Source organism: Mustela putorius, unplaced genomic scaffold, assembly GCF_011764305.1.
Source record: "Mustela putorius furo isolate JIRA1106 unplaced genomic scaffold, ASM1176430v1.1 tig00000281_pilon_pilon_pilon, whole genome shotgun sequence".
Classification (NCBI taxonomy): Eukaryota; Metazoa; Chordata; class Mammalia; order Carnivora; family Mustelidae; genus Mustela; species Mustela putorius.
Window position 1 is genome coordinate 29,586,952 of NW_025421343.1, and position 23,054 is coordinate 29,610,005.

At 37.0% G+C, this 23,054-nt stretch overlaps 1 protein-coding gene across 2 annotated transcripts in view; it reads left to right on the plus strand.

Annotated features, from left to right (window-relative positions):
* SLC30A6 (solute carrier family 30 member 6) overlaps positions 1 to 23,054 on the plus strand; it is a 40,908-nt gene extending 17,854 nt beyond the window's left edge. The window contains exons 6-14 of one of the 2 annotated variants that reach the window (XM_004777908.3): positions 2,150 to 2,230; positions 3,008 to 3,043; positions 3,746 to 3,840; positions 6,217 to 6,265; positions 6,777 to 6,896; positions 10,486 to 10,588; positions 11,855 to 11,902; positions 12,902 to 12,970; positions 19,530 to 23,054. In XM_004777908.3, the coding sequence (XP_004777965.2) occupies positions 2,150 to 2,230; positions 3,008 to 3,043; positions 3,746 to 3,840; positions 6,217 to 6,265; positions 6,777 to 6,896; positions 10,486 to 10,588; positions 11,855 to 11,902; positions 12,902 to 12,970; positions 19,530 to 20,030 (1,102 nt within the window). In that variant the 3' untranslated portion in view covers positions 20,031 to 23,054. The remainder of the gene's footprint in view (positions 1 to 2,149; positions 2,231 to 3,007; positions 3,044 to 3,745; positions 3,841 to 6,216; positions 6,266 to 6,776; positions 6,897 to 10,485; positions 10,589 to 11,854; positions 11,903 to 12,901; positions 12,971 to 19,529) is intronic. The other variant, XM_045079282.1, reaches the window with a different exon arrangement.

A 23,054-nucleotide genomic window follows, 5' to 3' on the forward strand; every position in this document is an offset into this window, starting at 1 on the left:
ATTGTTTTACCTATTTTTAAATTGGATTACCTTTTTTCTTTTGTTATTGATCTGTAAGAGTTCTTTTTTTTTTTTTTTTTTTTTTAAAGATTTTATTTATTAATTTGACAGAGAGAAATCACAAGTAGACAGAGAGGCAGCCAGAGAGAGAGAGAGAGGGAAGCAGGCTCTCTGCCGAGCAGAGAGCCCGATGCGGGACTCGATCCCAGGACTCTGAGATCATGACCCGAGCCGAAGGCAGCGGCTTAACCCACTGAGCCACCCAGGCGCCCCTGTAAGAGTTCTTTATATATAATTATCTTTCCCATAAATGATAAGTTTTTAATTTCAATGATAAATTCAGTTTATCAGTCTTTTATGGTTAGTCCTTTTTGTGTTCTTGTCAAGAAATCTTGGCCACTCGTAGGTCATAAAGATACTCTGGTATTAGCCAGAGGTCTTGTTGTTTGACTTTTTACATTTAAGACCTGTAGTCAAACTGGAATTCATTTTTGTCTATGAGTTGAGGTAGAGGTTCAAGGCACATTTGTTTCTATCTAGTTTTTCAACTGATAAAACATATATTGGAAAAAAATTAATCCTTTTTCTACTGCTTTTTCTGTCTCTACCCTTTTCATAAATTAGGTGATTATGAATGTGTAATTCTATGTCTGGATTTTCTGCTCTGTTTAATCTTGTACATTTGTCTATTCTTGCATCAGTACTATGCTGTGTCATCTATGATAGTTTTGAAATAAATCTTGACATTTGGCAGTGTAAATCTTCCACCTTTGTTTTTCTTCAGATTATCTTTGCTTTCCTTCACTTTTTGCATTTCCATATGCACTTTACTACCAGTTTATCAATTTCCACAAATAAGTTTGTTTCATGTACATACTGTTTTTATACTTTTATAACTCATTCTTTTCACTTACATCTTTCCATGTCAATAAGCACATTTCTGTTATATATTTTTTAAAGATTTATTTACTCATTTGAAAGAGAAAGAGAAAAAACATGCACTCAAGTAGGGGAAGGGGCAGAGGGAGAGAATCTCTAAGCTGACTCTGCACTGAGCACAGAGCCCAATGCGGAGCTCAGTCTCACAACCCAGGAGATCATGACCTCAGTCCAAACCAAAAGTTGGGGGCTTAACTGACTGTGCCAATCAGGCACCCCAATTTCTGTTGTATTTTTAATAATATATATATGTTCTTGTGTTGATTTCAACATTTTTTCCTTTACAAATATCAGTATGATGCACATCCTTAATCATTTTGTTATCTTTTCTGAAGATATGTAATTCCTCAAGAAAGTTCAAGCATTTATACATACCACAAATATTGAATGCCATTAAATTATGTGTTGTGGAAAAAGCTAAGATGAGTAGAACTACAGCCCCTGTCCTGCAGCTGACGGTTTAGGGATTATAAGACATATATGTAATTAACTGCAATTATGTGTAGCAGTGATAGACAGTATAATAAGTGGTTAAAATCATGAACTCTGGAGCTAGAGTGCCTAAGTTTGGAAACCTGACTCCTCCACTTGCTAGCTATATGACTCTAAACAGTTACTTTTCTTTTTTGTGTGTCAAGTTCCTTATCTCTTCTTTTTTAAAAAAGTGGATAAAGTAACCTTCCTAAGGTGTTGGAAAGTTTAGAAGAGATAATATGGGGGTGCCTGGGTGGCTAAGTCAGTTAAGTATTTGACTTAGGCTCAGGTCACAATCTCAGGGTCCTGGGATTGAGCCCTGCCTCAGGCTTGACACCTTCTCCCTCTCCCCCTCCCTCTGATCATGTGCTCTCTCTCTCTCTCTCAAATAAATAAAATCTTTTAAAAAAGAGAGAGAGATAGTGTTAAGCATTTATGTTTAACACAAAATGGGCCAATCCAGTATTAGCTGTTAATTATGATAATAAATATTTCTAGGAAAATAAGAGCCATAATTGGGTCCTGGAATAGATGTACATCTTAACCTGTGATGTTCTTATTTCTTAATCTGTGATCTTCTTTTTATCTTCATTCTAGAAAATCTGTAGTCTGTCCGAACAGTGTTTGGCTTATAGTAGGCACATTGGAAAATTGAGTAGGGAATAAGTGAATGAAAATGTGTTCTGAAGATACTGGTTTATGAATTGTGCTGATCTAATTAATTTTCTGATTTCAGATTTGAAAGATTAGAAGTCTTAGCTGTATTTGCCTCCACAGTCCTGGCACAGTTGGGAGCTCTCTTTATATTAAAAGAAAGGTACATTTGTATACAACGTTACTGTCATTGTAAATTCTACCTATGCCACCTTTGAGAACATGAATTCATGAGACACTGGATTGATTTGAAGATGAAATTAAGATGAACAGTACTGGAGTTTTGACAGTATGGCTTCCTAGTGTTTCAGACTTTTATCCCTTCTTTTCATTCTTCTTTTATTACTTAATTTTGGTGTGAAAGGAGTGAAAGAAAGGACTTCAGTCAGACATGTTTTAATGCTGAGTTACAAACCCACTGAAACAGGTTTTGTGGGGTGTCTGGGCAGCTCATTCGTTAAGCATCTGCCTTTGGCTCAGGTCACGATCCCAGGGTCCTGGGATCAAGCCCCATATTGGGCTCCCTGGTCAGCAGGAAGCCTGCTTCTCCCTCTCCCACTCCCCCTGCTTGTGTTCCCTATCTCACTATCTCTCTCTCTCTGTCAAATAAATAAATAAAATCTTAAGAAAAAAAAAGGTTTTAGAGAAATTGATATTACATATTAAGAATAATTTGTAAGTTTCTTTGCCTGATCTCTGCTAATAATCAACAGCTGGATATCATTAAAAGATTTTGTCCAGGACACCTGGCTTACTCTGTTGGAAGAGCGTGCAACTCTTGATCTTACGGTCTTGAGTTTGAGCCCTATGTTGGATGTAGAAATTAATTAATTAATTTTAAAAAGATTTTGTCCACTTATTGGATTAATTTTATATTTAATAAGGCTTTTTAATTTCATAATTTGTAGAATTAACCTAATACATTATTTCTTTCTTTTAGTGCAGAGCGCTTTTTGGAGCAGCCTGAGATACACACGTGAGATTTTTGCTTTTGACATAATATATAACTATTATGTTTGATTCCCAGTTATTAAGTGGCATATTAGGAATAATGGTTACTTTGGCCAATGTCAGAGTTCAGAGTGTGGCAATATACATTTCAAGGATACTTCACAAAAAAAATTCCCAAATCCCAAGACAACTTCTCACCCTTAACTATTCCCAAGCACTTTCATTTTATATTACACAAGAAAAGCTTTGTACTCTGGCTTTAGGTCCCTCATTATTTACAGGCCTAGGTCAACACACTAAACTAGCCCCATTGAGCTCCTATAATTTAAAATTTGATGCCAAAAATCTTTTAGTAGCATCTTTAGAAAAGATAGAATTGTTATTATCTACTACACATAATTGCCAAATATATGGACTTACCTATTTGATCGGTTTAATTCCGGATATCCTGACCTGAACACCATTGCGTTTATATGGATTTATAACAGCAGATACCTGTGAGAAGATACTGTTAATGCTAAGAGTCAGTGAGTCAGTTTTGGTTCTATGTAAGATGGAGCAATAGGACGTGGATTATGGAGCTCGAAAGCAAGTTCAGAATGTGGCTCTGCAAATCCCAAACCACTGAAGCAGACCACTCTGCCTTCCCATCTCTTTTCTGCATGCTCAAGTTGCATATTGGTATTAACAAGGTAAAAATAATGGTGAATGTTATTATTCTTTCTAGGGGAAGATTATTAGTTGGTACTTTTGTGGCTCTTTCCTTCAACTTGTTCACAATGCTTTCTATTCGGAATAAACCTTTTGCTTATGTCTCTGAAGGTAAGATTTTTATTTACCATTAACTTAAAAATCCAATTAACCTCTTATAAAAGCAAGTCTGTGCTTATTTTATTAACTCATAAATCAACGAGAAAGTTTATTGTGAAGAGAAGAGAGAGCTACCCTAGAGGTTCTCAGGTCTTCTCTAAGTAGAGAATTATAAAACAAAATCTAATTATTTCAAACTTTAAAATAATGTATTACTTAAAAACAGGCAGAACTGACTTATGTATTAAATTTATATGATGAAAAATTACATTTGCCAAAAAACACGAATGGGATTTTAGATGTATAACCTACCTACAAAAAGCCTGTTGCAAGCATTTTGGAAGCATCAGTATACTTGAAATAGTTGATGTAATCTTTGCGAATAATTGTATTCTGTTAAATTCCCAGGAACTTTTTTTTGTCAGTGGTGGATGGGCATATATTGTAAAGTAGCATATATATTTTGAAATACTCATTTATTTCAAGTCTTTAAAAATTCAAACTGATACTTCACTTCAGTGGTCAAAATTATTATCATTTTTCAGTCATTTCCATGTTCTGGAATTCCATTAACCCACAAAGTGTTAATCACTAATTGTTGGAGAAGTGAGGTAAAAACAGAAGTGGACTGTGTGCACAGACCCACACTTTGAAGCAAAGATAGGGTCTTTTTAGGTCTCATTGACTTGAACACTAGGACAGCCAAGAGAAGAAAGCTCTCTGAGTTGCCCATTCAAATTTAAACAACTTTATGAATATTATGAAGCATGAAGTATTTATATTCAAGTATTTATATGAAGTAGAGTTTAAGAATTACTGCATGAACTAAAAAATAGCGATATTTGTAATGTCCAGAATTATTTTGAAAAAAAAACTACAAATTATGAAAATAGTATAACATTCATTCTAGAAATGTTAAGAAGGTACAGTGTTTTAGAAATGATACCTCTCCCTAAAGATCAGAAAGAGGTTTTCCTTTTATAAATAATTCTATAATCTGCTTTTTTATACCAAGTATCTTTTATGCATCTCTTAGTCTTCTGTAGGATAAATTCCCACAGAAGAAATTGTAAGTGGGTTGGAAATATAATATATTTTAAGTCATTGATATATATTGTACCAGACTTATTTCAGAAGGGTTATCTAATTTCTATTTTCATTAGCTGGATATTCAAGTTCCCAGAAGCATTATTTGTGACATTAGTTGAAATTTGAGTGGAAAATAATACTGAACACTTTCTATCTACCAGGCACTGTGCTAAATTCTTTATGTAGATTAACCCATTTAATTCTCCCTAAACCATATGAAGTAAACAATTTTATTATTCCTATTTTATACAGAGACATTGAGAGATTAAATCACTTGCCCCAGGTGACACATTTAGCTAAGGCAGAGCTGGGTTTTTGGGTTTTTTTTAAGATTTTATTTATTTATTTGACAGAGATCACAAGTAGATGAGAGGCAGGCAGAGAGAGAGAGAGAGAAGCAGTCTCCCTGCTGAGCAAAGGGCCCGATGTGGAACTCAATCCCAGGACCCTGAGATCATGACCTGAGCTGAAGGCAGCGGCTTAACCCACTGAGCCACCCAGGCGACTGCAGAGCTGGTTTTTAAGCCAGGTAGTCTAGCGTCAGAGTCTTTTCTTAACTGCCCCACTATATGGCTTTTGCATAAAGCTTGTCAATCTTTTTTACATCATGTTACACATAAAAAAAAGTGAATATTTCTGGGGCGCCTGGGTGGCTCCGTGGGTTAATCCTCTGCTTTCGGCTCAGGTCATAATCTCAGGGTCCTGGGATGAAGCCCCGCATCGGGCTCTCTGCTCAGAAGGGAGCCTGCTTCCTCCTCCCTCTCTGCCTGCCTCTCTGCGTACTTGTGACCTCTGTCTGTCAAATAAATAAATAAGTTTTTTTTTTTTTTTTTGTTAAAGTGAATGTTTCTATAACCCTGAGATCAGTGTAAGAGGGTGCTTGAACCTGGAGGATACTTATTCAGGGACAGTATCTGGCTGATGTCTGCAAGTAGCTGGATCCCTACATGCCCTTTCTGAGAGCTGAGAGAATTAATTGGTTTACCTATAAGCCATTCTCAGCACACTGGTTAGGACGTTCTGCTTTACATTTAAGGAGCCTTTAAAACTTAAAATTAATAGTAACAGTGGCATATGTAAGCTTACTAATTCCTTCAGGTCAGTACAAATAGTTGAAACTGCTTTTATTTTATCATCTTGAAGGCTTAAAAGAGGAAAAAGGTCTAGATTTGAATAGCATGTCCTTTCGTTAAGTGTCATACAGTCATTGCCAAACTTATTTTTTAATTAAGGAAATAAAATATTTCTGATAGTGCTTTATTTTTCAATAGAGGTAATTTAAGTGTTTTCTTCTTAAAGCTGCTAGTACGAGTTGGCTTCAAGAGCATGTTGCAGATCTTAGTCGAAGGTAAGATGTTATGTATGGGGTTTCATGATACACGTAATTTCAGAGGGATGCATAAAAAATTCATCTGTCATGGGAACTTACATTGTTTGTTGCTGAAGTTACTACATGAATCTTACAAATCAGACTCTTACTCTCCTACTTGTTCTGACTTTTTTTTTTAAAGATTTTTATTTATTTTAGAGCAAGAGAGAGTGCTCGGGGTGGGTGAGGGGTAAAAGGAGAGGGAGAAGCAGGCTCCCTGCCTAGCAGGGAACTCAACATGGGTTCAGTGTGGGGCTGGGTCCCAGGACCCTGGGATCATGACCTGAGCTGAAGGCAGACGCCCCACTGAGTGAGCCACTTAGACATTCCAATTACTTTTCAACTCATGATGTAGGAGACCTTTATGAGTGAGAGAGCTTTGTTCACAAATCTTCTTTGCTTTCTGTAAAAGACATATGTTACTAAAATACAAGATCTTCATCAATGTTACATTGAGTTCTGCTAATGAATATTCTTTATTTCTTCATAGCTTGTGTGGAATTATTCCAGGACTTAGCAGTATCTTCCTTCCCCGGATGAATCCATTTGTTTTGATTGATCTCGCTGGAGCATTTGCTCTTTGTATTACATATATGCTCATTGAAATTAAGTAAGTATTTTTTATCACTGTCAAGTGGTTTCCGTTTTGGGGGCCTGACTTTTAAAGGCATCTGTGGGATGGATAAGAATTGAGCTTAGAACATGTTTGCTTATGGCCTGTGTAATTTTGGTTAAGTCTTATCCTTAAGTGTCTTCATCTGAAAAATTAAAAGGGTTGGATTCAATACTTATTTTTCACCGTAGTCTATAATTCGCACTAGAAAACTGTTTAAATTCCCTACTGCTGACCTAGTGAGTAAAACAGAGATGTCAGTAAGAGAGGAATAAGCCATGGCTATTGTTGCTTAGAGAAGGAAGAGGAAGTAGGTGTGAAACCATTTTTAAATGGTAAGCCTTTTAGGAAATATACTTTATAGCTCCTTTAAGCTTAGTGTTTTATGACATATGATTTTATCACTACCTACCCTTTAAATATTAGTGTTTACTAGGATCTTTCCTTAATTATTCTTTTTCCTCTTTTACATACTCTCCTGGGAGATTACATTCTCTTACTTGTTTTTATTTATAACCTCTGAGTTTCCCAAACCTTTATTTCTAGTCTGGATGTCTGTTGAATTCCAAAAGGCGTATCCTACTGACTTCTATTCTTGTCTACAGCAGTTGCACCTATTTTCCCCATCCCCAAAGCTGTTTGTTCTTGTATTTCCCATCTCAGGGAATCCTACTGCCATCTATTCCATTGCATTGTTTGTTTTTTTTAATTGTGTTAAAACATATATAACATAAAACTAAAATTTTAACCAATTTTAAGCACACAGTTCAGTGACATTAAGTACCTTCACATCATTGTATAAGTATCACCACCATCTGTCTCCAGAACTTTTTTTTAAATTTTATTTACTTATTTGACAGACAGAGATCACAGGTGGGCAGAGAGGCAGGCAGAGAGAGAGAGAGAGAGGAGGAGAAAGCAGGCTCCCCCGCTGAGCAGAGAGCCCGAAGTGGGACTCGATCCCAGGACCCTGAGATCATGACCGAAGCTGAAGGCAGAGGCTTTAACCCACTGAGCCACCCAGGCGCCCCCAGAACTTTTTTTATCTTCCCTACCTGAAACTAAGTACCATTAAACAGTAACTCCCCCTCTTCCTTGCCCCAACCCCTGTAGAAGAGAACTACTCTTCTACTTTCTGTCTCTATGAATTTGATGAAGTACTTCCTGTAAGTGAAATCAGGCAATATTTGATCTTTTCTGTTTGGCTTATTTCACTAAGCATAATGTTTTCAAGATTCATGCATGTTTAATGTCAGAATTTTCTTCCTTCTTAAGGTTGAATAATATTCCATTGTACATAAAAACACATTTTGCGGACATATCCACTGCTAGAGATTTGGGTTGTTGCCATATTTTCACTACTGTGACTAGTACTGCTGTGAATGTGGGTCTACAATATCTTTTTGAGTCCCTGCTTTCAATTCTTGTGGGCAATTACCCAAAAGTAGAATTGCTGGATTATATCATAATTCAGTGTTCAATTTTTTTAGGAACTCCAACGCATTCTTAAATAACCTACTTCTCCCTCCCCCCTCACCCTTCCCAAAGCCAGTTCTAATTGGCCGCCCAGTCTTGTGTTTGTATTTTTTTTAATATTTTATTTATTTATTTGACAGATGGAGATCACAAGTAGACAGAGAAGCAGGCAGAGAGAGAGGAGGAAGCAGGCTCCCTGCTGAGCAGAGAGCCTGATGTGGGGCCTGATCCCAGGACCCTGAGATCATGACCCAAGAAGAAGGCAGAGGGTTTAACCCACTGAGCCACCCAGGGACCCCTTGTTTTTGTTTTTGTTTTTGTTTTTAAGTTTTTATAGTCACTATGCTGTATATTACATCCTCAGAATTTACATGTCTCATAACTGCAAGTTTGTATCTTCTGACCACCTTCACCCATTTCTTCCCCTTCTTTCCCCCCTGCATCTGACAGCCACCAAACTCTTCTGTTTCTTACGATTTTTAGATTGCACATATAAGGGAGATCATCATAATATTTATCTTTCTCTGTGGTGTTATTGTAAATGGCATGGTTTCCTTCCAGTTTTGTGTGTTATGTCTTTGGGTGTGTATAACTCACATTTTTTATCCCTTCATCTGTCAGTGGATACTTAGGTTGTTTCCATGTCTTGGCTGTTGTAAATAACAGTCTTGTCAGCTAGTGTGATTAGATCTTTCTTTTTAATTTGTGTGCTCCTTCCCATTCTCCTTGCTGCTGCCCATATTGAGGCCTTACCATTTCCTTTCTCTCATTAGAATAGTCTTCTGGTCTTCTATCATTCTCACACCTCTCTAGTTACCTCCCATTTTGCTGCTAATGTCATCATTCAAAATTGCAGTTTGACCTTAACATTTTCCTGTTTCAAAATCCTCTTCTTCACATACTTAAGAATATAAAAGTTGTTAGAATGATAAAACCCTTGCCACCTTTACTGGCCATCCAGCCGCATGTACTTACCTGCTCTTGTTTCAGTGTTGTATCAGGACTTCGTGCCTCTGCGCATGCTGCTTTCCCTGTCTGCGGCATCTTTCTCCCATCTGCTCGCTCATCTTGGAGGAGTCAGCTCAGATGTCTCCTCTTTTTATATTGAGCCCTTCTGGATTATCCATTTCTCAGGAGTCTTGTCACTAACTCTGTGCATCCATGATACCCAGTAGGACTGCTTTGTTCCCAAATTGCTTTATTTTCTTTACATGGGTATCTCCTGGTGTTTCAAAGGTAGGGACTTTGTCTTACCGCCTGTTTCTGTTCCCAGCATGTGGGGGAAAAGTAAAAAAAGAGTTCAGAGTGCATGATCAGTCTGTAAACATTTTGGTCTGCCTTTTTTTTTTTTTTTTAAGATTTTATTTATTTATTTGAGAGAGAATGAGTGAGAGAGAGCATGAGAGAGGAGAAGGTCAGAGAGAGAAGCAGACTCCCCAAGGAACCGGGAGCCTGATGTGGGACTCGATCCTGGAAGTCTGGGATCACGACCCAAGCCGAAGGCAGCCACTCGACCAACTGAGCCACCCAGGTGCCCTTGGTCTGTCTTCTTAATAGAACAGCCTGAACTTCTGATGAGTGTTGTACTCTAGTAGCCAGTGTTCCTCTGACAGACTCCTGTGGAATCCCACTTTGTGTAATTCCTGGGGATTTTCAAAAAAATTCTTAGTACTAATAATTGGAAAGGTGGTGCTTACAGGAAATTGCCAGAATCACTGATTAAATACATTAGTCTTCTCTGTATAAGAAATTACTAGGTGAAGGTTTTTATTTGTGGAAACAAGGGAATATATGTGAAATCTTTCTACCTAGCAAGTAGATTGAGAATACGTAGTTGGGAAATATTCACATTTTTTTCTTTCACCGTCTCTTCACACTGCTTAACGTAATTATTATTTTCCATTAAACTTTGGCAGGAAGGATTCTGAAAACATTTTGTTGTTGTTTTTTGTTTGGTTGGTTTTTTTTTTGGAGACGCTCCCATTGCCAGTAGTGGCCAGTATTGCTAGAACAGTCCTGTTGCTTTAGATAATTGATGTTTTGGAAGATTGAATTGTAAATAGCCCAGTGAAGCATACATTTAAAATTCAGAATTGTTTTTTCCTTTTAGCAATTATTTTGCTGTAGACACTGCTTCTGCCATAGCCATTGCTCTGATGACGTTTGGCACTATGTATCCCATGAGCGTGTACAGTGGCAAAGTGTTACTACAGGTAAGGGTCTTCTTTCAATTACACGCTTAATATTAGTCACAGTTTTCTACCAGATTACAAATTATATGTGCTCTTCTATCACACTGTGAAATTTTTAGCTACTGGAAGTCCCCATCAGAAATAAAGTCAAACAATAATCTCTGAAGTCTATATAGTAAGAACCAGATAATTCTGTTGGCCCATAAAATAGACACAACTCTTTCCATATTTATAATACAAAATCACAAGCTAAAAATATTTTGCCTCTAATGTTTCAAGTGAAAACAGTGTTAATTAGAAATTGTTTTTACATATTGATTTTCCCCCAGTAAATGTGCTTTATCTATTTTGTAATCTGGTTGCAATTGTTTTCTTATTTCCTGTTTTTGAATTAATGAGACTTTTTGATTTCAAACTTAAAATTCAAGATGATAGATTACTATATATTTAAACAATAGGAACACCTATAGACAGGCACCTGAACATAAGTTTCCCAGGGGTGACATATTTGTAAGCACTGCTTTTCCTTCTGTCTTACCTCATGCCTTCTCTAAAACTTAGGGGTGGGGCGCCTGGGTGGCTCAGTGGGTTGGGCCGCTGCCTTCGGCTCAGGTCATGATCTCAGGGTCCTGCGATCGAGTCCCACATCGGGCTCTCTGCTCAGCGGGGAGCCTGCTTCCTCCTCTCTCTCTCTCTGCCTGCCTCTCTGCCTGCTTGTGATTTCTCTCTGTCAAATAAATAAATAAAATCTTTATAAAAAAAAAAAATAAATAAATAAAACTTAGGGGTACTAGCTCCAGCTCCTGAAGTAGTAATAACAATAAGATAATGGTTGTATGGTACTTTGCCATATACAAAAGTTTTTTAGTTGGTTGCTTGATTCTTTAAAAGGGTTGTTTGGGTCTAGAGATAATGCTTCTCTGTGAGATGAAAAGTAAGTATGGGCTGATTCTTGATATTGCCCCACTAGTGGAGCCTACTGAAACCTCTCTTCACTAAATCATGATAGGGCTCTTGTCATACAATGTAAAGTCTAGTATAAGCCAATCTGTTAGTTTTAGGACCACAATGCAAGAGAAATTTTTTTTTTAAGATTTTATTCATTTATTTGACAGAGAGACAGCAAGAGAGGGAACACAAGCAGGGGGAGTGGGGAGAGGAGAAGCAGTCTTCCCACTGAGCAGGGAGCCCGATGCGGGGCCAAGCCAAAGGCAGACACTTAACGACTGAGCCACCTGGGCACCTGCAAAACTTTTTTTTATGTGTTTTATTTTATTTTCTCTCTAGACAACACCACCCCATGTTATTGGCCAGCTGGACAAACTTATCAGAGAGGTAAGATGAAATAGTAAATAAAATCACTTTAATTTATAATTAGAGGATGGAAAGAGTGGATACAAATAATATTTTATTCAGTCCTACCTACATTTTATTTTAGGGGAGTTTGTATTATTTATAATAACATAGTAGGAGATATAATACAGTGACAAAAGTAAAAAATTTAAGGGATTGCTCAGCCTGGAAGCTTGAAATAAATGTGTAAGGGAGGTACTGGTCTAGAGACCATACTACTAGCTTTCTAAATGCTATAGTTTTTATGAGTCTGTGTTCAAATCCAGGACTTTGATTAAGTCAAAGGCCACTATTATATATTGATTGATTATTTCACCATGTAACACATTGATCTGTGAGTTTAAATTTTTTATTTTATAAATACCTACCTCTTTACTAATGAAGGAATAGATAATTAAATTATTTGGATTTTGAAATATTTGAAATATTTCAAACTATTGGTTGTTGGTATCACAAAGGCCACTTTTACCAAGATAACTGGCTACTTGTCTTAGCTAGTGAAGCCTGTGTCTTTATACCAGTGGGCCATACACTAGATGTCTGGTCTTAGAATTTCTTTTTGGCCCACGTTCAAATAACAGCCTCTGTTGTGCAGAAACTTGTTAAAAGGGAATACAGAGAAAGAAATAATAGAGAAACCCCCCTCCCAAAGGGAAGAAAAATCTAATACTGCAAGTGCTGGATATAAGTATATGACATATTGGCAAAATGAACCATACATTGCTGAACAAGGTGGTGCTGGGGATAGGTGGTGAACACCTGATTCTGAAGGAATTGGGCCAGACAAGAAACAGAATCCAAGGTTTTGGCTCACTACCAAACAAGAAGAAATGATCGTGAGTGGTCTGAGACTTCTCTTGGCTAATGAGTGTCCTCATGCAGAGTTTGACCATGTCATTTCTAGGCTTTGATCAAGTCCATAATGTGACTAACTGTGTTGGATATGTCAAATACAAACCCTATTTCTTTGTTTTTGATTAGGTATCTACCCTGGATGGAGTTTTAGAAGTTCGAAATGAGCATTTTTGGACCCTAGGTTTTGGCTCATTGGTATGTTTTCCATATTAATTTAGATAATTTACAGTGTAGTTTATAATTTTTAAAACTAAAAAAAGCATTTCTTTAAATTTTTTATAGTCTTTGATTACCATTTCTGTTCAATAGAGTCTGAAATGTAGATGGATTCAGTAACCTAATTGACATTAATTGAAGGATATTTTTTTCTTTTTTTTTTTCCTTTCACACTACTGTTAATGATCTTCATACTGGGTTGTCCAGATAAGATAACTCTCTAGTCACACATTTCTGGATATGAAAATATCTGAAAAGTAAAAGGTACAATTTTTTAAAATTATGGTTCTGCTTTTGGAGGTTTTGCGAATATGTTAAAGAGTTACAATAACACAACTTGCTTCAGCATAAAATTCCATATTTTTTATATTAACCTTAAAAAGAAAACCAGTTATTTTACTAGCAAAAAGTGGATTTATTTGGGAATAGAGAATTGCAGTTTGGCACAAGCAAGCTAGAGCAAAACCATAGGCAAGTCTGAAGAACAAAAGAAAGAATGCTCTTTTATAGAGGGAAGGGGGGAGTTATAACTGAAAAATCCAGTGGAGGAAACTGGGAGTTCAAGTGTTGTGGCTTTCATTGCTGAGTTGCGACAGTCTCTCATTGGCTGGGATGTTGTGGGGGACGAAGAAAAGCCTCCTTTCTCCTGCTGATATAATAAAGTCGTAGCTAAAATAGTATGAACTTGACCTCTCTTCCTGTTGAGTCTGCAGTTGACTAGGGCCGGTAGTGCCTCGAAGCCCCTCCCTTCTGGCTTCCCAACTCCCATTTTAGTAAGGTTTCTTTTAATTAATTTTCACAAATCCACTTTGGACCCATTACCAGAGAGACTATTATGGCATGGTTTCATTCCTGTCAGAAATAATAAGGAAAATACTGAAAAGTACTCAGAAAAAGACTTCTTTTAATCACTGTAATGCTTTCATGTAGAGAAACCTGCTATGACATTTTCTTATTTATACCCATATATGTACTTTCCTTAGAAAATGAGACTTTGGGGCGCCTGGGTGGCTCAGTGGGTTAAAGCCTCTGCCTTCAGCTCAGGTCATGATCCCAGGGTCCTGGGATCGAGCCCCACATCTGGGCTCTCTGCTCAGCGGGGAGCCTGCTTCTCCCTCTCTCTCTGCTTACTTAACCTCTCTCTGTCAAATAAATAAATAAAATCTTTAAAAAAAAAAGAAAGAAAAGAAAATGAGACTATGCTGTTTATAATTTGTTCTTTTCACATAATATATCATGAACAGTTTTTCTGTGTCACTAAATATTACTGTTGTGGTCAGATTTTTTTTTTCTCTTAAATGTGACTTGATCTTTGCCTAAATGCCCAAAGGTTTTTGGGTTGTTTTTTTTTTTTTTTTTTAATCCTGTAATTTCACTAGACTATGTTTTGGTGTTGGTCTTTCTGGGTTAGTTACTCTAAGTATGCAATATATCCTTTCAATAATTTTATTTCAAAAAATTTTTTTAACTTTCAGGGAAGTTTTCTTTTATAATATTTGTTCTCTTGGTTGTTGGTGTTTTTGTTTTGTTTTGGTTTGGTTTGGTTTTTGTTTTCTTTGGGAACTCCCATTTCTGAAGTGGTTGTTTTTTTCTTGTATTTCTTACTGTTTCATTTCTGAGGTTTTCTTTTTTTTTTTTAAGTAGGCTCCACGGTCAAAGTGGAGCCCAATGCAGAGCTTGAACTTATAACCCTGAGATCAAGACCTGAGCTGAAATCAAGAGTCATTTGCTTAACCCACCGAACCACCTAGGCACCACTCATTTCTGAGGTTTTCTAATGCTGATTTATGTTCTTGTTTTATGTCTTTCAGCTTGTTTTGAAAAAATTGCTGTAGTTCTTACTCGTTCTCTTTTTTCTTATAATAACTTTGTGCATGATTTGGTTCAGTCCTTTTCTCTTGCTCCTTTTTATAAAAAATTGTATTTCTGAACTTTTTTTTAATTTAAATTCAATTAGCCAACATAGAGTACATCATTAGTTTCAGATGTAGTGTTCAGTGATTCATCAGTTACATATCACCCCCAGTGCTCATCGCCACATGCGTCCTCCTTAATCCATCATCCAGTTACCCCATCCCCCCATCCACTTCCCCTTTCCACAACCCTCATTCTGTTTCCCAGAGTCAAGAGTCTCATGGGTTTTCTCTCTTCCCAATTTTCCCTCCCTTCCCCTATGATCCTCTGTGCTATTTCTTATGTTCCACCTATGAGTGAAGCCATATGATAATTGTCTTCCTCCGATTGACTTATTTCACTTAGCATAGTACCCTCCAGTCCCATCCTCATCAATGTAAATGGTGGGGATTCTTCCTTTCTGATGCCGAACTTTAAAACGAAGAGTGGTTTAGAGTAGTGTGTTTGAATTTATGGTTCTAAAGCTCCCTCTTCTGATGAGTCTGTGAAGTGAAAATTTTCTTTACCCTGGTTCTTTTCACCCTATTTGTATCTGAATTTGTTTCTACTGTGTTGCCCAATTTGGAGTCTTTATCTTTTGTTTCAGCTGTGTTGCTCAATTTGAATTTGTAGGTTCAGAAACAATTTGTTTGTTCTTAACCTGGGGCTTTATAATGGGAGTTTTGCTTTGGCTACTTTGGAGAGCTCACAGGGCTTAGGCTGCTCCAGCTCTTCTTACCACAGACTCTGTGTACTCACCTACTATTGAAATGTGTAGAACCCTGCCCAGTTTCCCAGCTGCCTTTTTCAAATTTGCTGTCCTAGATTTCCATTAAGTACAGGTTAGCTGCTTTGAGGTTTTTAGGTCAGTCAGATTTCCTGTCACTTCCTCCTCCGCAGACACTGATACCTTGCAGGTCTTAAGCCTTGTGATTGGGGTTCCTTAGGGGAACCATGTTATGTTGGTTTTTTTTTAATAGATATCGTCCATAGGATTTTGGATTTAATATCTTAGTTTCTCTGTTTTTGGGGGGATATTTGGGGGATTTCAAAAAAATGCCACTACTACTGCTGTTTTTCAGGAATCCCAACATAATTTTTAATGGCTTCAGTTTTGTTTTGTTTTTAAGATTTTATTTATTTATTTGACAGACAGAGATCACAAGTAGGCAGAGAGGCAGGCAGAGAGAAAGGAAGGGAAGCAGGCTCCCTGCTGAGCAGAGAGCCCGATGTGGGGCTCAATACCAGCACCCTGAGATCATGACCCGAGCCAAAGGCAGAGGCTTTACCCACTGAGCCACCCAGGCGCCCCTAATGGCTTCAGATTTTACATTATATGAATATGCCATCATTTATTTAATCGGTCCCTAATGGACAAAGTATTATTCCATTTTTCCCATATAGAAAGAGCTGGGATGAACATTTTTGTGGAATAGTCTTTGCACAAACTTGTGATTATTCCTTAAGATTAATTTTTTAGAAGTTGTTTTTTTGAGTCAAATGATATTCATATTGGGGCACCTGGCTGGCATGTAGAGCATGCGACTCTTGATCTTGGGGTTGTGGGTTTGAGCCCCAGGTTGGGTGCAGAGATTACTTAAAAATAAAATCTTTTTTTAAAAAAGGGATATTCACGTTTTTATACTTTTGATATAGCCAAAATCACTTTCCAAAAATGGCTATACCAGTTTACATTCCTTCAGAAATGTAGTTCTTTTTTTTTTTTAAATTAATTTATTTATTTGAGAGAGAGAGAGAGAGCGGGAGGGTGGGTAGAGGGAGGGAGAGTCCCCAGCAGAGTCCGCGCTGAGCACAGAGCCCAACAAGCGGCTCGGTGTTCCTGAGATCACAACCTGATCACAACCTAGACTCAGATGCTCAATTGATTGCACCACCTAGGCACCCCCAAATGTAGTTCATTTTCGATCATTCTTTTAATTTTACCAATATTAATAAAATAGTAGATAAGTGTTTATTTAGCTAGGTGGCTTATAAACACAAAGAATATAGTCACCCAGCTGTTCAGAACATGTCTGCCTAACCCTGCACCCATGTAGTGCCTAATTAAGACCGAGGACAAAATAAAACAAGCTTGTAAGCTGCCAAGAGTAGTTGTCACAAAAGCCATAAATTAATGCAAACACAACCATCATAGCAGACTTTGTTCAAGCTCCTGCACGGAAATGGTTTTCACTTATTTTAATTACTTTAATTTCCATAGCCGACTGAAAGAGATAACAGTGTCTTTTATAGTTTTGTCTAGTGATGGTAGGGGCCAAGAAAAGGGAGAAATCAAAGATGACTTAATTTTTAGACATGGTTTGTCTTTTTTTTTTTTTCCCAAAGGTTTTATTTATTTATTTGACAGAGAGATCACAAGTAGGCAGAGAGGCAGGCAGAGAGAGAGGGAGAGAGAGGGGGAAGTAGGCTCCCTGCTGAGCAGAGAGCCCGATGCGGGGCTCGATCCCAGGACCCTGAGATCATGACCCAAGTCGAAGGCAGAGGCTTAACCCACTGAGCCACCCAGGCACCCCAGACATGGTTTGTCTTACAGAAAAATAATAAACTAGAAGTCAAATTGAGGATTATATTTTCTTCACCTTATGATTGACAGTAATTCTCTCACTACTGCTAAAGTCACAGATTCAGACACATTTTAATGAAATCAACTACTTGGCTAATTTATATGTACTTTATTCTTGGTTATATATATTTTTCCTTTTTGAAAATCTGAGATCTGAGTTTATCTAAAAATCAACATTGAATGTCTGCTGGACTTTTTTTTTTTTTTTTTAGAGCAAGAGAGAAAACGGGGAGGGGAGGCGCAGAGGGAGAAGGAGAGAATCCTAAGCAGGTTCCACACTCATTATGGAGCCTGATCTGGGGCTTGATCTAATGGCCCTGAGATCATGAACTTAGCCAAAACTAAGAGTTGGACACGTAACTGACTGAAACATCCAGGTGCCTTTCTGGTGGACATTTTATTTAATTTTAGTTACTATATATTTTTCAACTTAAGTTTTATTATGCAAAGAGTACCTGATTCTTAGAAAAATTAAAACATACAACTAAGTCAAAGAGAAGAGTATAAAAACCTTTAATAATTCCACCCTCTAGAGATAAGTTCTGTTACTCTTGGCTATTTTTCTGTCTCTGTGTGTTTTAAACAAAATAGGATCATTGTTGTACCTACTGTTTTATTACCTACTTTAAAAATGTAATGTATGGGGCGCCTGGGTGGCTTAGTTGGTTAAGCGTCTGCCTTTAGCTCAGATCATGATCCAAGGGTCCTGGATAAGTCCTGCCTCAGGCTCCATGCTTGACAGGAAGTCTACTTCTCCCTCTACCCTTCCCTCCTGTTCATGCTTTCTCTCTCCCTCAAATAAATAATAAACTCTTAAATATGTATATAAAATTAAGAAAAACATAATGTATGATAAATGTCTTTTTAGTAAATAGACTTCTAGCCATTATTATAATGCCTGGGGTACTCTGTCGTCATAGTAACCCAGGCTAGAAACCTTGAGATCGTCTTTGATTAGTTGGTCCATATCCCTCACCATTACATCCATTTGGGTATCAGGTTCCCACACATCTAACCCATGGGATATCATCAATCCATCTGTCCCTCTCTGATCCCACTGTATTTGTCCTGTCTCAGCCCTCTTCATTTCTAACCTAGACTTGCACTCAGTTCCTACCTGATTTCCAGTCATTCATACCTATAGCTTTTCTGAACTTTGATTATTTTACTTCTGATTGATTGCTACTGTTCAAATTTCTGATTTTTAGAGTCCTCTGCTAGCATTTCTTTTAACCTTACTACCTGCTTATCTTTCTTTCCTTCTATATTCTTTCTTCTTTATTTCCTCTTTCCTTCTTTCTTGTTTTTCTCTTCCATTCTTTTTCTGCCCCCTAAAATATTTGTACTTTTTTATTAGTAGTAATACTGCTTATTCTTGTCCAAATATGCCATGCATTTTAATTGCTATTCTCTCAGCTTAAAATGCCTGTCTCCACCTTTTGAAATTACATTTAACCATCAACCGTAGATCAAATGCCATCTTTTTTTGAAGTCTTCCTCAATTTGAATTAGCAGCTACCTTTTCTATCCTTCCACTGCATTTTCTATATACTTTATATTCTGCCTTAAGTTATAGTATGCCTGCCCTCCTCCTATATGTATTTCTCTTTTTAATGTATTTTTAAAAGTCACATTTTATTTAAAGAGACATAAAGAACTTCATTTACTCTTCACATTGATAATCATTACTGAGTAGTCTTTAAGAAATACTGAGATACTATATTTTCTCTTGTTTTTAAGAAAATATCGAGGGGTACCTGGGTTGCTCAGTCAGTTAGGCAGCTACCTTTACCTGAAGTCATGTTCCCAGGGTCCCTGGATCAAGCCTCTCTTCAGGCTCCCTGCTCAGCAGGGAGTCTGCTTCTCCCTCTGCCCCTCACCTTGCTTGTGCTTGCTCTCTCTCCCTCACTCTCAAATAAATAAGTAAAATCTTTAAAAAAGCTTTTTTAAATAAAGAAAAGACCAAGTACAGTTACAACTAAATAATAAATGTTTATTTCTAATGGAATTTTCAGTGATATAATTTTAAGGATCTCTTTTCTATGATTTTGCCCCTTTTAGGCTGGATCAGTTCATGTAAGAATTCGACGAGATGCCAATGAACAAATGGTTCTTGCTCATGTGACCAACAGGCTATACACTCTAGTGTCTACCTTGACTGTTCAGATTTTCAAGGATGATTGGATTAGACCTGCCTTACTCTCTGGGCCTGTTGCTGCCAACGTCCTAAACTTTTCAGATCATCATATAATTCCAATGCCTCCTTCAAAGGGTGCTGATGATTCAAACCCTGTCACATCGACTCCAGCTAAACCTAGTAGTCCACCTCCAGAATTTTCATTTAACACCCCTGGAAAAAACATGAACCCAGTTATTCTCCTAAATACCCAAACAAGACCTTATGGTTTGGGTCTTAATCATGGACACACACCTTACAGTAGCATGCTTAATCAAGGACTTGGAGTTCCAGGAATTGGAGCAAACCAAGGATTCAGGACTGGTTTTACAAATGTGCCAAGTAGATATGGAACTAACAATAGAATTGGACAACCAAGACCATGATGTACTGTAATTTAATTTATTTTTATGAGGAATATTGACTCCTTGACTTCCAATTTATTTACTAATCCAACTGTGCATTGACTGTTCAATCATTTACTCTAAATGCTAGAGAATAGTGGGTTTGTTCCCATTACATGAAACTGATGAAACTTTATTTTTTTTAAATGTATTTGGGACTGTGAGAACCTTCTAAATGTCATAGGGTTTAAATAGGCTTCCTATAGAAAGTTTGTTTCTCTAAATTTGAATTTTGCTATTTTTGGTTTTATAGTTGACTGCAGTGTGATAGACATCATCTTTACAATAAGAGGACCACTTAATGGAACAGATCTGTCACATTATTAAAAGTATAATGTTTTCCTCAGTGAAATTTATAAACATGCTTGAATGATGATACACATTTTAGGAAAGGGAAAAAATGTCCATTCCAAAAGTAAAAATCTCTTTTATAGCTTTTCCAAACTTAATTGCTACATTTTTCTTTGAGGTCCTCTTGATTTATGTCTTGCAAAAGTAAAGCAGAATTTTTTATCAGAAATTTTAGACCATATTCTACTATCTAGCATAATTTGAAATATTATGTTTTTTATAGTTTTTCTCATTAAAATATTTCAGTACATTTATAAATAGTCCGTGGTTCTCAAAGTGTTTTATTTTGCTTAAATGAATACCAGATCATTTGGTAATGTGAAAAGAAGGAATCGCAGTTTTCTGACTTACATTTAATCAAATACTGACATAATAAAACAAACAAACAAAAAACACCAAACACCCAAATACTGACATAATGATGGAATTTATCTTGTCACCCTTTCATTGGTTGACTTTTTAATATCTCATTAACAAGATATATCAAATATATTATAAAATTTGGGGAATTCCATGCATAATACGGGATTTGATATCTTTTCAAAGTTGCATAAACAATATGAGTTTATATTATATAATTTTACCAAAACATAATAGACCCTAGATAGGTTATAGAATACAGTATTGTTAGATGTGTAACAGGCAATTTCAAACTTATTTTGATTTGCTTTGTCAAAATCATAAATTGTTAACTGTGCTGAAGTGTAAGAATCATATGGATTATTTTATTTTTTGATTATTTTCCAAATGCAAATGTTAAGGACTTGCCAACATAGCAAGTATTACTTATAAAAAATATCACAAGCAGCAAATGACAAAAATTACCTGAGGTGTTTTTTGTATTTTGTTTTTATCACAAGTTTTATAACTAGAGTTTTAAAAAGGTATTTTGAGAGTGGATTCAACTTCTCTGGAATCTAGTAGTCCTGGAGACTTATGGCTTTTCCAGCCATCAGCCAGCTATGTGGAGATTTTTGTTTTTTGAAGAATTTGCCAGTTTCTTCAGTCAACTCATCCTTTTTAAAATATGAACAACATTTCCAAATCGGATTTCATGGTGGATTCACAAACATCCAAGAAGCCACCTCTGTCAAGCAGAATTACTGTCATCCTATAATAAGTGACCGTGTCCCAGCTTTTGCATGGTGAAGACTTGGTCATTGACTTTAATATCTGCAATCCTGTTCAGGCATTTGATCTGCTGAAGAACTAGAGCACACACGACCTTGACTGCTGGGGAAAATGAAATGCCGTAAAATGTACTATGGCAACCAGTTCCTTCTCCTTTGTCTTACATCCTCCAGCTATTAGTATACCTATTATTGGTCTACTATTACAGGGTGATTTTTCCTCCGTTGACCTCATCCAAGTGGGTCACACATGAAATCTGAAGAACTGTCATGTACTGAGTGGAGATTAAGAGGTCTGCGCTGCCACCCTTTGCATGATTTTTCCGTTCTCATGGGATTTTTAAAGTGTGCAGGTACTGAACACAATTTTGCATGATGTTAAATGCCTGTTTTCCTCAACACCTATTCAGAGGCAACACCTGTGTAGTTGTCCCACCAAAGGTGCTTAGATACCCACCTACACTAAGAAATTTCCTGTGGATTCTAAAGGAATTGGCTCTACTTGCTGAAATTCACCAATGCCAACTGCTGCAGGTGACATTGGTCCATGCGTTATTATATAACAAAGTCTTACTTGCCAAGCTCTGCCTAGCATCTGGATCTGAAAACAAGAAACTTGGCCAACACAGGTCTTACTGGTAAATCTTACCAGAGTCACATGAAACTAAACAAAGAAGTTTAAATTGACTACTTGGCCCATGGCTTGTGATTAAGAGCAAGTTCCATGGAGTGTAATTAACCCTGTCTGAGAAAATACCGTAGTGTAATACACTGTAACAGAAAAAAACACTGGGTTGGAAGTCAGGAGATTTGGATTCTGAGCCCAATGCTGCCACTATGTAAGTAGTTTGATTACCATGGGCAAGTCATTTAACTTCTCTAAGCTTTATCATCTATAAAGTTAGGGTGGGGAGTGAATTAGTTGATCTGTAAACAATCAGCCCTACAATTTTATGACTAAATCTACAAACTATGCCCATTTTTGCTAAACAGTACTGTCCCCAGAACACCCTTCTAGTGACTACCTCAGCATACAGGCCAAGTGTTACCTACACCAACACCCAAGCCATTAATTTGAGGTGCCATGAGAATCGAGAAGGGGAACCGCAGGCTAATACCAGTTAGGTTTTTGTTTATTTCAGACTTGCCTTGAGTTAAATCTGTTAAGATCAAACAGGTTTTTCTTAGACATCTTTCTTTGTGGGGAAGGATTATTTTGGAGGGTGTTGGAGAAAAGTTTAGGACGGGTACAAAAGAATGGGCTACATTTTTCTTTCTTCCTTAAGTCTCCGAAGATACAGTTGGAATTACATACATGTATCAGCAAATGGAGAGGTCCTGAGTTTCAAGCCTCTGATTTAGGTGCTCGTAAACTGCCAATTTTTTGCTTGACTAAGGTACGCTGATCTTTTTGGGAGCCTAATCCACTTCTTAGTGGAAAGGAAATTCTTTTTACATTCCAAACTGTTTGAACCACACTGTTTGAATAAAGACACACAGGGGGTTTCTCCCTGATGTTAAATAA